Source organism: Mirounga leonina, unplaced genomic scaffold (assembly GCF_011800145.1).
Source record: "Mirounga leonina isolate KUSES-001 unplaced genomic scaffold, KU_Mleo_1.0 Mir_174, whole genome shotgun sequence".
Taxonomy (NCBI): Eukaryota; Metazoa; Chordata; class Mammalia; order Carnivora; family Phocidae; genus Mirounga; species Mirounga leonina.
Genome location: NW_023270451.1, coordinates 16,211,463 through 16,226,925, shown reverse-complemented (window position 1 = coordinate 16,226,925; position 15,463 = coordinate 16,211,463). Strand labels below are relative to the sequence as shown.

Genomic DNA, 15,463 nt, shown 5'->3' with positions numbered 1-15,463 from the left:
TTATACAACTTTTAAACTATTCAAGTGTTGAGCATTATGTTCACCATGGAGAAATCAGAAAATGAGACATGAGAAAGCTTGAATACAATTCAAGATAACAAGCAATTATCTATGGATACTGTTCAGGCTTATAGGAGCTACAAAGTTAGCATAAGCCAGGAAGGTCTGTTGTCTTGACAGTCATCATATTTAATATTTTCTAAGTGATCTCTTAAAGCTGTTCTCCACTAGAATATTTTTCCTGTCTTTGACACAGTCATTGTAGAAAAGAAAAAGATTAAGGCAGGATAAGAAAAAAAAGGTATCTCTTTTTAAGTGATCTCTTAAAGCTGTTCTCCCTAGAATTTTGTTCCTGTCTTTGACAGAGTCATTGTAGAAAACAAAAAGATTAAGGCAGGATAAGAAAAAAAAAAAAAAAGGTATCTCTTTTTCAAGAAAGACAATGAGCTAGAAATCTGACTTAGAAAAATGAGTGCAAAAGAAATCCAGAGATTCTGCCTGTAGCACATGCACCTGCTGGTTAAGCTGGGAATCCTTCATGGAGCTTCAACCCCAGGAAGGGAAGATGGATGTGAAGAGCAGGAGAAAACCTATTTGGCAAAAAAAACAAAAAACAAAAAACTCAGGCTTTCTCCTTGCTTCTATATCAACTTCACCAACATTCTATTTCCAAAAGTAACAGTGGCTATTTCAATTTTCTTAGAAAAAAAATTTTTTTTTTAAGATTTTATTTATTTGTGAGAGAGAGAATGAGAGACAGAGAGCATGAGAGGGAGGAGGGTCAGAGGGAGAAGCAGACTCCCTGCTGAGCAGGGTGCCCGATGTGGGACTCGATCCCGGGACTCCAGGATCATGACCTGAGCCGAAGGCAGTCGCTTAACCAACTGAGCCACCCAGGCGCCCTTTTTTTTTTTTTTTTAATTTTCTTAGAAAATATTTTTTAATGAAAATTACACCACCATTCCACTAGAGAAAAAGGTTCCCTTGAGTCACAATAACTTCTCCCACCCTCAAGGAGACACTATCCCCTCTGGCAGCTGTAACCCAACACACAGCACTCTCTCCAATTCCTTTACCTATTTCTAGATTTCAACTTTGACCCATACTCCTTTGCTTTTTTACCATCTTTTTACTGCCCCTGTGGACATAATTTGAGACAATGATCCTTGAGTGCACTCAATTCACTTAAATGATGGGCAGTAACCAGTTGATCACCAAAGTCAATGCTGTATAACGGGCATCTCTGTACACACCCATCCTCAAGGATTAGGATTTTGATCCAAAGACAAGCTGGGAGTGCTCACATATAGTAGATGAGAAATAATTTGAGCTAATTAGACACTTGGCAGCTATTACTTTTGATTATTATCATAAAACATCAAAAAATTAGACCAAAGAAAATACTGTTAGAACAAATGATACTGGTGACTGGTCATGGTCTTTCATTGGTAATAAATATAATAAACCATATCTCTACCAAGATACCTATTTTTACTTTTTCATCCAAAAGAAATCTGCCTCATCCCACATCTATACATATTCTTGGTATATATAAAGAATTTAGCCATTCCTTTCCTAATGTTCTAAAACTCTTACTATGGCTATTTTCCTGAGATGTGAAAAGTAAAACAGGCTTTGTACTGGATGTGCCTCTACCATATTTTGCCCAAAGCAACTGACATTACTGACAAACCCACCCAAACACATAACCAAATTTGAGAGAAATACATAAAGGGTCTTTGGGTAGACCACCACTTCAGCTTAAGAATAAGACTTTATAAAAGAGTGATTGCTAGATACGTCAAAAACTAATTAGGTATGCATAAAATAAGTCTAAATAAAATACATTCCAGTTTTCCTGGCTATCCTATCATACATAATATAGAATATATGGTAGATAATATGGTGTGAAAGTCAGCTCGGGAGTTAAGTAACCTAGATTTTAACCGTGGCTCTATTGTTCCTTACTGTGTTATCTTCAGCCAATTATATAACCTCTCTATACCTCAGTTTCCTGTCAAGTTTCATAATAATTATATTTATAATCACAGGTCGTTTTGAGCACTGAATACATATAAATTCATGTGCCTGTCCCATCATGAGCAATAAATATCATTGGTTACTATTATTAGTATTACAATACTGATTAACTAGAGCCTATTTCACTGGCAACCAATTAAGCTGAAAACTGGCAGCCTTCAGCTTAAGACCAAAAAAAAGCTAGCTACCAGTAAAAGAGTGAACTGCATGGTTTATACTTATTGGCTGCTACTCATCAATCCCAGGTCACCTTGTCTGAAGAATCTAGATCCACAGTTTGTCACAGTCAAAATGAAAAGATTTTGTTCCCGAGATATTCTGATCGGTTGAAGCTTAATGTTACAATTCTTTTAAAAGTTCGTATCAAACACATAAAAGTTCTTCCTAAACTAAGGGGCAAATTTAGAATTTAATTTTTAAATGAACTGGAAATAAATGTAAGTGAAAGATGAGATTAACATTTCTTACTAAGGGGACAAAAATATCTTTTTTTTTCCTGCTTAAAGCTTTTATCTTTGTAACCTTTGAAGAAAAGTTTTTAATAGAACTTTAAAATCAGGATTATGTATCTATCTGACTGGAATAAAACTACCTTCAACAGGGCATAGAATGTCCTTGCAGATAATACAAATCACTATCTTAAGGAAAGATCACGGACATAGATTTCATTTTACTCTAAATATAAAATTGCAGTTGACAGCAAAATTCACACTGTGAGAATCCACATAGGATAAACAATTTATTTGTTGAAGAGACAACATATAAATTGCAGGGGAGAGGGGGGCGCCTGGGTGGCTCAGTCAGTTAAGCGTCTGCCTTCAGCTCAGGTCATGGTCCCAGGGTCCTGGGATCGAGTCCCGCATCGGGCTCCCTGCTCTGCGGGGAGCCTGCTTCTCCCTCTGCCTGCCGCTCCCCCTGCTTGTGTTCCCTCTCTCGCTGTTTATCTCTCCCTGTCAAATAAATAAGCAAAATCTTTAAAACAAAACAAAACTAGGCAGTCTGGGTGGCGCCTGGGTGGCTCAGTCGTTAAGCGTCTGCCTTCGGCTCAGGTCATGATCCCAGGGTCCTGGGATCGAGCCCCGCACTGGGCTCCCTGCTCGGCGGGAAGCCTGCTTCTCCCTCTCCCTCTGCCCTGCCCCCAACTCATGCTCTCTCTCAAATAAATAAATAAAATATAAAATTTAAATTTAAAAAATTCTAAAAAATATAATAAATTGGAAAGGAGAATAAAAAAAGAAAGATATGAGGAAACCAACAGATTTTAGAAGAGACTTTTTAAAACTCATTAAAAAAACTTCAAATAGGCGAATTAAACTGCAGGGAAACAAGCTCAGGTGATAAGACAATAAACAAAAGTGAGGAAATTATAACCGTAAATGTCACAATACTACTTACAAGTCTCTAAGAGGAGGAGGGAGGGGCTCGGGTTTGGGAAGTAGCACACAGAAGAGCTGGTCAAGCTCTATTTCTTGAATTGGATAGTGGTTATAGGGTATTCACCTTAGCAGTTTCTGTGCCAGTGTTATATTTTACAACTCAAAAAGGTTTTAGGGGCTCCTGGGTGGCTCAGTCGTTAAGCGTCTGCCTTCGGCTCAGGTCATGATCCCAGGGTCCTGGGATCCAGCCCTGCATCGGGATCCCTGCTCGGCGGGGAGTCTGCTTCTCCCTCTGCCCCCAACCCCCACCCCCGTCAGGCTCCTTTGCATGCTCTCCCTCTCAAATAAATAAAATCTTTAAAATGTTTTTAAATTTAAAAATAATAAATAAAAAGTTTTGAAAAAATCACAATCTGAAAGTAGCTATTTCATATTTTTTATGCAAATATATTCCTTTTCCCACATTCATACTCACACCCTTAAATAAATGCATTGCACCTGAGTTTCACAAATAAAGGTTCTATGACACCTGAGCAGAGTCATTTACTAGATTGGTATCTAGCCATTGTTTAAATCTGGCCTAATGATTTTTTTTTAAGATTTTATTTATTTATTTGAGAGAGAAACAGAGAGAGAGACCACAAGCTGGGTGAGGGGCAGAGGAAATCTCAAGAAGACTCCTTGCCCCAACAAGGAGCACCATGCAGGGCTCAATCCCATAACCCCAAGATCACGACCTGAGCTGAAATCATGAGTCAAATGCTTAATGGAATGTGCCACCCAGGCACCCCGATCTGGCATAATGATTTTGATTTTGATTTTATATCATCAAAAGGATTAGAGTTTTGTCTTGATTTCATATACCCTTCATTTATTTCACTTCCAAAAGAAAAGGACAAGGGCACCTAGGTGGTGCAGTCCATTCAGCGTGGGATTCTTGGTTTCGGCTCAGGGTCATGATCTCAGGGTCGTGAGATGGAGCCCTGGGTGGGGCTCCATGCTCAGTGCACTCAGCATGGAGTCTGCTTGAGATTCTCCTCCCCTTTCTCTCTGCCCCTCCCACACGTGCTCTCTCTCTCTCGCCCTCGCTCCCTCTAAAATAAATAAATCTTAAAAAAAAAAAAAAAACAGCACTCTTAGGAAAGGCATTATGGGCTTAATTTTATTCCTCTGAAATTCTTATGTTGAAGTCCTAACCCCCCAGTATCTCCAATTGTAACTGTACTTGAAGACATAGTCTTTAAAGAAGTAATTAAGTTAAAATGAGGTTGTTAGAGTAGGCCCTAGTCCAACACGAAGAATCATCTGTTTAAGGAGAAGAAATTAGAGGGCTCCTGGGTGGCTCAGTCAGTTGGGCTTCTGCCTTCGGTCATGATCCCAGGGTCCTGGGATTGAGTCCCGCATCGGGCTCCCTGCTCAGAGGGGAGCCTGCTTCTCCCTCTCCCTCTACCCCTCTCCTCATGTGCTCTCTCTCTCTCTCTCTCAAATAAATAAAAAAGAAGAAGAAGAAATCAGAGCACAAACACACACAGAGGGAAAACCTTGTAAAGGCGTAAGGAGAAGAAGGCACCATCTACAAGCCTCCGAGGAGACCAACCCAGCTAACACCTCAGTCTTGGCCTTCTGGCCTCCAAAATTTAAAGAAAATACATCTCTGTTGTTTAAGCCACTCTGTGGTACTTTGTGATGGCGGCCTTAGCAAAATAATACAGAAGGTAAAAAAAATTTTTTTGGAAAAAGTAGTAGAAAGAAGAGGAAAAATATGAAATGCTACAATTTTAGCTCCTAATGTATAGTGAAAAGAAAAGCGTAAGAAAATTCTGAGCCATTGGTAAAGAAAAGAGAACTAACAGATTCCATGTAAGAAGAAACACCCCAAAGAGTGAAGCACAAAGGGCAAGACCCAAGGGAACCAGCAGGAAAATAACTGGCTACTAACTGAATTGATGGGGCAGGATTCAGAGCTTTCAATGTGGTTCCTGGAAAAAACCCAGAGGAGAATTTTGAGTTAGATTTTTAAAAGGACTAGAAACAAATGGAGGTGATGGGTGAGATCCAAGTGGTTTTCTTGAAGGGAGAAACGTCTTCTGGCCCAAAGGTTTGAATGAAGTTTGGATTTATTATTTCCCTGGTTTAATAGGCTTGGGGGGTTAGGCAAACCATCAACCAAGAAAACGCAATTCTCAGACTAGAAAATCAGCAAAGATTGTGCAGAACATCAGAGCTCTAGGTGTTATATATACCCATGTTGTCTAATGATCTCAGAGTGGAGTAAGCTTTGTTGATGAAGTTCAAGTCTCCTGAAAAGGGATATTACTGTAGCAACAGAAGATAGCTTTTTGCTAGGTCTGCCCTCCACGCTCATATATGCATTTCATTATTCCACTGACAGGTATAAATGGAAATTGATAGTGAAATGACTGTTTCTTTTCCTCTTTAATTTAACAAAAGAATAAGATATACTCTGCATTCAGAAAAGCATCCTACAAAATAAGGAAGTGAAGCCAAATAAACAGGGAAGAGAACAGAAGCCCAGAGATTCTAAATCTCAGTAATTTTTTCCAACTCCAAACAAAATGGCACCATTCTCCTATGTCTTACTGGAAAAATCCTGACATCCTTTCTGCAGTAAGACAGTGCAATACATCAACCAACCATTCAGCCAGCCTGTCTTAATAAATTTAGAGTAACTTTCTGGAAGTACTGGTATAATTATTATAATTAGTTCACTTATAAAAATTAACAGATTTTGTTTTAAGTCTTTATCAGAGATGTCTATACATGATATAGAAATCTTGCTTACTATACTGCAGGTTGTGTATGATAGCAACTATAAAAAATTAAAATATAAATATGTGCATAGGACAAAACAATACTAAAAGGACATACAACAAAATGAAAACAAAGTTTACCTCAGTGATGAATTTAAGGGTGATTTTTCATTTTTTCCCCCACTTTTCTCTCCTTTAAGTTTACTAAAATGAGTCTGTGTCAAATTTATATTCAGAAAAAGAAAGCAAATATATATAAATGGCATTATAATTCTTATAAAGCAAAACAGGTAGTCCGACACTGTTTAGAAGAAAATAAACACATGGTTAAAACATCATACTATACAATGGGCCTAAAGAAAACCCTGGGTGGGATTTGGTCTCACATGTCCTCAGATGACATCATCAGTAGACTGGACAAAAATATACATTCCTATGCCTATAACTGGAAGAGGCTTTTATTTACAAGTCACCTTTTCAGAGCTTACCTGACAAGAACCAGTGTCCTGCGATTTCTCTCACCACGGATTTAAAAACCCCTGGGGCTTTCTCTGTAGACCTAATAAATTTACCACTTTACCAGGGAAATGTCTTTTTCAACTGAATGCAAAGTCATGTATCCACCCTGGACCCAAGATTTTACCTCTTGTTTCTCAGGGCTAGCCTTAAAGGCAAATTCAGAAATTATTTTCTGTGACATATTCTAAAAAAGAACCCCTTGTGCTACATTAATCCCATAAAACCTAACTCCAACAATTCCTACAGTACACTAAGAATTCTTTCTCTGATAACTAAAGGTTTTTATTCACAAGTGGGTGATACACTTTCTTGAAGAATTCTGAAATATAAAAACCCCAAGACTGTTCATTAGAAGTATCAATGAAAATTAAAATCAGAATCAGTATTTTAAAAATTCTCAAAAAATTTCCCCCAGAGGAAAACAATTTTACTTAACTTTTTTTTTATTATGTTATGTTAATCACCATACATTACATCATTAGTTTTTGATGTAGTGTTCCATGATTCATTGTTTGTGCATAACACCCAGTGCTCCATGCAGAATGTGCCCTCCTCAATACCCATCACCAGGCTAACCCATCCCCCCACCTCCTCCCCTCTAGAACCCTCAGTTTATTTCTCAGAGTCCATAGTCTCTCATGGTTTGTCTCCCCCTCCGATTTCCCCCCCTTCATTCTTTCCTTCCTGCTATCTTCTTCTTTTTTTTTTTTTTTTTTTAACATATAATGTATTATTTGTTTCAGAGGTACAGGTCTGTGATTCAGTTTGACTTACTTTAACTTCCACCGTCTTCCCTCCATGTTCAACGTGTCTCTCTACGTATTCAGAGGACAGCAAATCGCTGTAACAAACAGAAATGATGATTAAAGAGGACCTTGAAAATGTAAATCATCTGAAAATTGCCAAGTGTACACATACCAGCTTTATGATTCTTTAGCTCATTCTTTAAAACAAACAAAAAAAACTGTATAGGTCTCTTTCTCTCTCTCGTTCTCTCTCATTCTCTCTCTTTCTCTCTCTCTCTCTCTCTCTCTCTCACACACACACACACACACACACACACACACACACACACCCTAGTACTTCTAAAAAAGTATGAGGTTAAATCACCTGTCACCCCATTGCTTGCCAGAACTTATTCCTCTGACCTAGTTCAGTTCTAGGAAACTATCATAAGCTCACCATTATTTGCAAGACATCTCATTCTTCCCATTTTTACTTTAGCTTTTATAAAATAGTTCTGATTTGCTATCACACTCTACCATTTTTAATGTGTGATATTTTAACAAAATATTCCTCTCTATCACGAAAACATTAAAAGGGAGCAAAGAAATATAGAAGAAATGAGAAGGAATACGCCTTGAGCATTTTTAAATAATCTTTTTTGAAATCTCTCCTAAACAACCTTCTTGTACCATTTAAAAATGTTTACATTTTCTTAAATATGCTTCCCTTTAATTCCACAGATGTGAAAAAATTCCCCTTTTAATGGTGGTGCCTCGAGACACAACTTCCATAAGTCTTAAAGTCTTAAGATTTTTAAAGCACTAAAATATAAATAAAATTAACATCATTAAATAAAAATAATTATGAAGCTATGCATTTCTTTTTTTAAGATTTTATTTATTTATTTGAGAGAGAGTGCAGAGTGAGAGAGAGACAGCGCAAGCAGGAGGTAAGGGCAGAGGGAGAGGGAGAAGCAGGCTCCCCACTGAGCAGAGAGCCCGACATGGGGCTCAATCCCAGGGCCCTGGGATCATAACTTGAGCGAAGCAGACTCTTAACCAACTGAGCCCCAAAACTTAAATTTCTAAATTTACTCCATCAATAGATGATCAGCCAACTAAAAAATCTTTTTCACAGTGCTCTGAAGTTCACCATGCCAAAAGTATCCCAATCATTTAAAAAATGTGAATTTCTGGGGCACCTGGGTGGCCCCAGTGGGTTAAGCATCCAACTCTTCTCCCTTGATTTCGGCTCCAGTCAGGACCCAAGGTCGTGAGATTGAACCCTGTATCGGGCTCCATGCTGGGTGTGGAGCCTACTTAAGATTATTTCTTTCTTCTCCCTCTGTCCCTCCCCACACCCTCACCCTGCTCTTGCATGCGCACATGCTCCCTCTTTCTCTCTTAATGAGTGCATAGGCCTGCCATGATAAGCACCATGCCTACACTTGCTTGAAAGGTAAACAGAATGATCAAGCATGTGTTATATTAACGCAGGCACCATAATCAATTTCCTACAGTATCTGATCCCTACATTACCATTTAGGAAATCTATAATTATAGTCTAACTCCTTGTTTCATTTATCTTTGGAATACATTTTCCTAATGATGTTATGGGGGAGCAAGATGCAGAAGACACAACTAAAAGTGGCTTAAATAATTTATAATTTGTTTATAGGACATTTTTATCTTATTTCTTGTTAGAAATTCCAGGACAGGTGTAATGTGAATTTGCTTCTGCTAATCTCCAGGTCTGTTAGATGAATAAATTTGAAGTTTACAAAATAAATGCAAACACTTCTAAGATGTTTTAAATATAGATAAGTAACTAGTAAACAAATTTTGTTAGATGTGGCAGAATGCATAGGATGGGTAAGTATAGCTAAGAAGATCATGTATGCATTACACATTGATAGAAAGGGATGGGTGACCAAATGATATCTAATATTCATGAAGCACCTGGGTAATAAATGTTCATGATATAATAAATACACAAAAGATACTAAATATCCAGGATACACTATACATAAATACTACTTATGACTTTTTAATTCAATCACCTATTGGTGACACAGAGGGCTTCTCAACTTCCACAGTACTGACACTTTGGGCCAGATAATTCCTTGTCTTGGGGAGTATCTTACACACTGCAGCATGTTTAGCAGCATCCCTGGCCTCTACCCACTAGGTGCCAATTGCATCACACAGACACACCAGTCATGACTATCAACGATGTCTCCACACATTGCCAATGTAGACTCGGGGGTAAAACTGCTTTGGTTAATAAACTCTGCTCACACCCATTTCTGCCCCACGTTTTCTTTGCCCAAAAAACACAAATAGAATTCATGACTGTTCATCAAGCTAACCGGCAATTTACAGCTCCCGACCAAGCCTACTTATCTGTGTCACTCAGAACCAGAAAATGGGTGTCATTAGCTTGAACTACCTTCCACCTATGGAGCTTGCCCAAACCTCCACTCTGGTCCTTGAAAGCACATCATCAGCAGGGAGGGCAGATGCAGCAGAGAGAGAAGCAGAACTTAGGAACACCGCGTACCCCAGGTTTAGCTGGAGGGATCCTTCCATCCAACTTGCACCCTATACTAAGGTTGCTAACCCACCCATTTCTTCCTTCTTGCTTCTCACCATGTCCTTCAAATTAATTTAGCAAACCATGTGACTTGAAGATTTTAATTTGGTCTGTGGGGGCTAGCTTGCCTGGTAGTATACTTGTGAGCTACTACCTATTACATCAAAGTAATTTCCCACCAGACATCAGGGCAGTTCCAGAGTTAGTTGGTGTGCTGGCTCAGCACATGGATGTGACCAGACATAAGTTCACCTTCTGCTCCACCACCAACACGGTGAGTGACCTGTCCTCCTCACTGCAATTCTAAGCATCTCATGTAGGTAAAAAATATCCCAAGGTAGAAAAGCCCTGAATTTCTTTAAAGGAATCCGTAAACTCTTCACAAAAAGCCCCTAGCATCCATCTTCTCAAGTATGTCTTGCCAGAATTACCTTACTGGGCCTCACCAAAACAACTCCTTTGACCATGCCTTTGAACAATCAAGTTTTCCTTCTCCAGAGCCTTGCATGAACATCATGAGTACTCAGAGCTGAACAATGTTCAGGGGAAGGAGGGTGGTGGAGAGAAGAGCTATTGTGCAGCCAGCCAACAGTTGTCTTTCTTTTCTTGTCTTTCTTTCCTTCTTTCTTTTTCTTGTCTGTCTTTCTTTCTTTCTTGTCTTGTCTTTCTTTCTTTCTTTCTTTCTCTTTCTTTGTCTTTCTTTTCTTTCTTCTTTCTTTCTTTCTCTTTCTTTTCTTTCTTCTTTCTTTCTTTCTCTTTCCTTCTTTCTTTCTTTTCTTTCTTTCTTGTCTTTCTTTCTTTCTTGCCTTTCTTCTTTCTTTCTTTTTTTCTTTCTTGCCTTTCTTTCTTTCTTGCCTTTCTTTCTTTCTTGCCCTTTTTTTCTTTTCTTCTCATTGGGATATGAGATAGTATTTCACAAATTTCAAAGGACTTCTAACAAAAGTGAAGCTGCATGACAGAAATCTGCCTCGAGCGAAACATGTCACAGTTCCAGCATCCACATCTTGCCCAGTTACCCACAGCCATACCCTACACAGGAGAGGTACCAGCCAAATGTTAGCGAAGGATTGGCTCCCAACCTTGTATGGGTCTCAACTTGCCAGAAGTGGGGGAGGAAATGTGCCATACACAGGCAGTGTTTATTAGCAGAACCAACTATTATTCCCTCTCTTGGGAATCTGAACAAGTAAATTCACAAAAAATTCATTCAAGGAAAGAGAGGCAGAGAGTCAAAAATGAGCAGACACTTGAAAGAAATGGAGGTGTGCCAGTGGGGAATACCAGAGCAAAAGCCCCCAAATCTCTGCTGCTCAGGTCCTGGGATCCAGAACAGCCCATCCCTGATGCTGAATATCTGTGGGATCCTTTCTCCATCAGTCACATGAGTAAATCCCCATCATTGGAGCTAGTTTGAGCGAGATTAAAAGCAAATAGGTATAATATCATTTAGAGAAGTCATAGTGGTAGTAGAAATAGTAACAATAATTTTTAAAAAACAACTTTTGAGTCTTCCAGGTTTGAAAAGTTCAAGGGAATATTTTCCTTTGAATTATAAAATCTAGGAATTAAGAGAGTATGAGTCACCACACGAATATAATTACAGCAAAGAAAACCCTCTGCTCAGGAATTATGCAGCTATTTTAATCAAGCTTCTACACCTACAAGTAGTGTTGGAAAGGGCTCCATGTAATTTAAACTAAAAACAGCCCAGCCAATTGGGTTTTGTTTGTTTGCAGTATTGTGGAAGTCGGCTAAATATTGTTATTTTAATTATTAGGCTGAAAAACCTTCTATTTAAAATGTCACTCTTCCTCTACTGAAGATAAAATCTTTACTACCATCTACTTAGAACCTAAGCAAATTTTCTTGAGGCCTCCTAAGGCAGAGATAATCAAAATCACCTTAAGTTCTTTTCCTTAGATTGTCATTGTTTATTGTTAAGTAGGGATCTACTTAAATAATTTCAAGTGTAGGAAAATGGAGGATGATCTCCTTAACATTGAGAATTTTTATTTTACTGTAAATTGATAAGGTAGAATTTACTCCATGTTAACTAACAGCTTACTCAAAACTGATGTGTGAATCCTAACTTGTGAATTTTCAAAGATGAAAGTGAAAATCATTTTCAATCAAATTCTAAAGGCCACTTGTTTTATGAAGAAAGTAAGGAGATGTTTTTAAAATTAGAAATGTATTCTGAGGCCTTTTTTTCATTCACATGCCATAATAAGCCTGGTGTAAGCAAAACAAACACAATGTAAACATTCTCAGTCGTAATAATGATTACTCTTTGTCTAGCGGACAACTGTCATGAATCAGAGGCAGCTGGTTTAGTACAAAGATGCTGGAGCTTAAAAACAAAACTAATTATTTTGATTTCCTATCCAAACTCTGCCATTTACTTGCTGTGTGACCTTGGTCAAGTTATTTAATCTCTATGACATAATTTGCCCATGTCTAAAATGGAGATAATATGAAGTTGGTAGGTATTAAACCGGAACGTAGATGAAATCCCTCCCGCATCCTGATTTCAATCACTCCAACCCCCATTCACCATCTCCTATCCATCTTTCCCTAGAACTTTCACTGTAACTATTTGAAGACTTTTTTTTTTTTTTTAAAGATTTTATTTATTTATTTGACAGAGAGAGAGACAGTGAGAGCAGGAACACAGCAGGGGGAGTGGGAGAGGGAGAAGCAGGCTTCCTGCAGAGCAGGGAGTCTGATGCGGGGCTCGATCCTAGGACCCTGGGATCATGGCCTGAGCCGAAGGCAGACGCTCAACGACTGAGTCACCCAGGCGCCCCCTATTTGAAGACTTTTAAACCATGAACCCTACCTACCACTTTTTCACTGTCCTACCTTCCATCCTGTCCACCTAATTGAGTTTATCTTCCATGCCCTGTCATGATAATCACTCCCTCGTATACACTCAAAACTTCCTTACTCCTCTCACTCTGCTCTCTCCACTATGCTCACTTGGCCGAAACTCAACTATGAGAAAAGTTAACTCTTCTCATAATCAGTCTGTCCTCAAAAAGCAGAAGATCCTGAATGGTGACACGATGAACTTATGACAATTATCAAGTGGTTCCCCTTAGCACAACACTGCCCATAAATCCAATAAATTTTCCTAGTCAATTTACTCTAAGAAGACCTTCCCAAACTTTTCTCCTCAAAGTATTCCTTCACGGTCACTGATGTTGATGATCTCAATTCTGTACTCACTGAGAAAATAGAAACAGGGGTGCCTGGGTGGCTCAGTCGTTAAGCGTCTGCCTTCGGCTCAGGTCATGATCCCAGCATCCTGGGATCGAGTCCCACATCAGGCTCCCTGCTCGGCGGGAAGCCTGCTTCTCCCTCTCCCACTCCCCCTGCTTGTGTTCCTGCTCTCGCTATCTCTCTCTGTCAAATAAATAAATAAATTCTTTAAAAAAAAAGAAAAAGAAAAAGAAAATAGAAACAGAAAAAGACCACTTCATCTTTCCAATTGACACAGCAACTGGCACCCCTGTTTCTGAACTAGTCTCTCCAAGGATGTGAAAGAGGCATCTTAAACTCAACATGGCTACTGCATAACTCTCTCAGCAAAATCCCAATATTCAATTCTGCCTTCAAAATAGTAATACATTTACAGTAAAGAAAACTGGGGCACCTTAATCAAGGGATCAGTAAACATCATCAATAATGGAAGAAACCAAAATCTTGTGCTCCTGAAGTAATACACTGAGAAGGACGCATCATTTATAGTATCCCCACTAAAAACACCAAAGGAAGAAACAAATGAATGAAGAAACCTGAACCAGCATTAGATTTTCAAAAAATGGCCTCAGAGCAAAGATCTAATTGAAGGTACTGTGAGTAAAATGTGACCTCGGGATCAAGATCGAATCAAAGGATATGGCTGTAAGACCCTTTGTTAAGACCTCAGAAAGACATAAGGCTGCTTTGCCTGGACTATATCATCTATATAAAAGAGTTTCTAAGATTCTCAAAGGCCTGCCTACCAGATCCTCAGCTACACAAAAGAGTTTCTAAGAATCTTAAAGGCACTGTCTCATAGCATCTTACCTCAAAGTCCAAAATAAGGACAGGCCTATCCCAAAAAGATGGGTGGCTGTGGTTTTGTTCAAATGGGGTAAATCCCAATGAATTCACATAGAACCCACCAATGGAACAGCCACCAGCTTGAGTTAAAATGGACAGTCAATTCAAATTTTTTACAGTCAGGAAGCAGACCTAGAAAGATACTTAGGTTAAGGCCTAGCCCCATTTCTTAGGGAAAAGCAACAGTGACTCAAAGACTACAGCCAACAACCACAGGCAATCACTCCCAGGAAGCAGAATAGAGCCTTAGCCACATATTCCCTTTCCCCAAAACAGGGGAAGCTGGTGACATACACCTGGCTGAATATCAGAATTTCAATGGACTGGTGAAAGCTAGGTTCCTCCTATTTCCTCCCTTTTTAAACAAGAGTATTCATTGCAGTCGTCCTGTCCTTATCTCTCCTTTGTAACTCGACTGTGTGTAGGACATATAACTTGTCTTTCTAGTTCAAGAGTCTGTACCTGCATCACATCATCTAAAAAGTGGACTGAACCCCAGGACCTGATTCAGATGATGAGAACCTGAGCCCTGAGTTTGAGCCTGATACTATAATGGAATGAGATTTTTCAGGAGTGTATGGAGGAATTTACCGCATTTGCATTTGTGAGAAATATAAATAATTTGTGGTGCAAGGATGGACTGTGGTTATTTAAAGATGGCGACAAATTCTTTGTCACTCTTCTTACAGCCAAGTGGAGACCATTTCTCCTCTCCTTGAATCTGAGCTGGCCCTGTAGCAAATATAATGAGGCAGAAGTGATATTGTGTAACATGTGAGATTCCCAGCTTCTACGCATGTACAATTCTCCATCTTTGAATCTCTGAATCCAGCTGTCATGCCCCAAAAAAGCCTAAGCAAGCACATAATAAGATGATTGTAGAGAAGAACCAGAGTCCCTAGCTGACAGCCCCAGCTGAATTCCCAGCCAACACTGGCACCAATTTCCAACCATGGGATTGAGGCCATTCTGGATTCTCCAGATTTAACAGTGGCCCCAGCTATTACTACAGGAAGCAGAGCTTCCCAGTCAACCGAAAGAATTATACAAAATAATACACTAAGGCAATAGGCTGGTCATGTCTGCTTATTCTAACCATTCAGTAATTGTTAATGGTGTACAAAACTAACATCATGTTTTCCTTGGAACAGGCTCCAAATGAGCCCAATGTAACTTACTTTGGGTAATATAAATACAAAAGTATCATAAAAGTTTCAAATATGAGTATAATCCATCCAGTAAAATAGGGAAAAGCTCCATCGAGTCACGATGGAAAATTAGAGATTTTGTTTCGTTTCAAAACTTTTCAGAAGAACAGAATTAGGAAAATGG

The 15,463-nt window shown here is 39.0% G+C and overlaps 1 protein-coding gene across 11 annotated transcripts in view; it reads right to left on the bottom strand.

Annotated features, from left to right (window-relative positions):
- The window catches only part of ADAM22 (ADAM metallopeptidase domain 22), a 226,598-nt gene that overhangs the window by 101,457 nt on the left and 109,678 nt on the right, over nt 1-15,463 (bottom strand). For all 11 annotated transcript variants that reach the window (XM_035020508.1, XM_035020509.1, XM_035020501.1 and 8 more), the window contains exon 4: nt 7,481-7,547. In XM_035020508.1, coding sequence (XP_034876399.1) covers nt 7,481-7,547 — 67 coding nt within the window. The remainder of the gene's footprint in view (nt 1-7,480; nt 7,548-15,463) is intronic.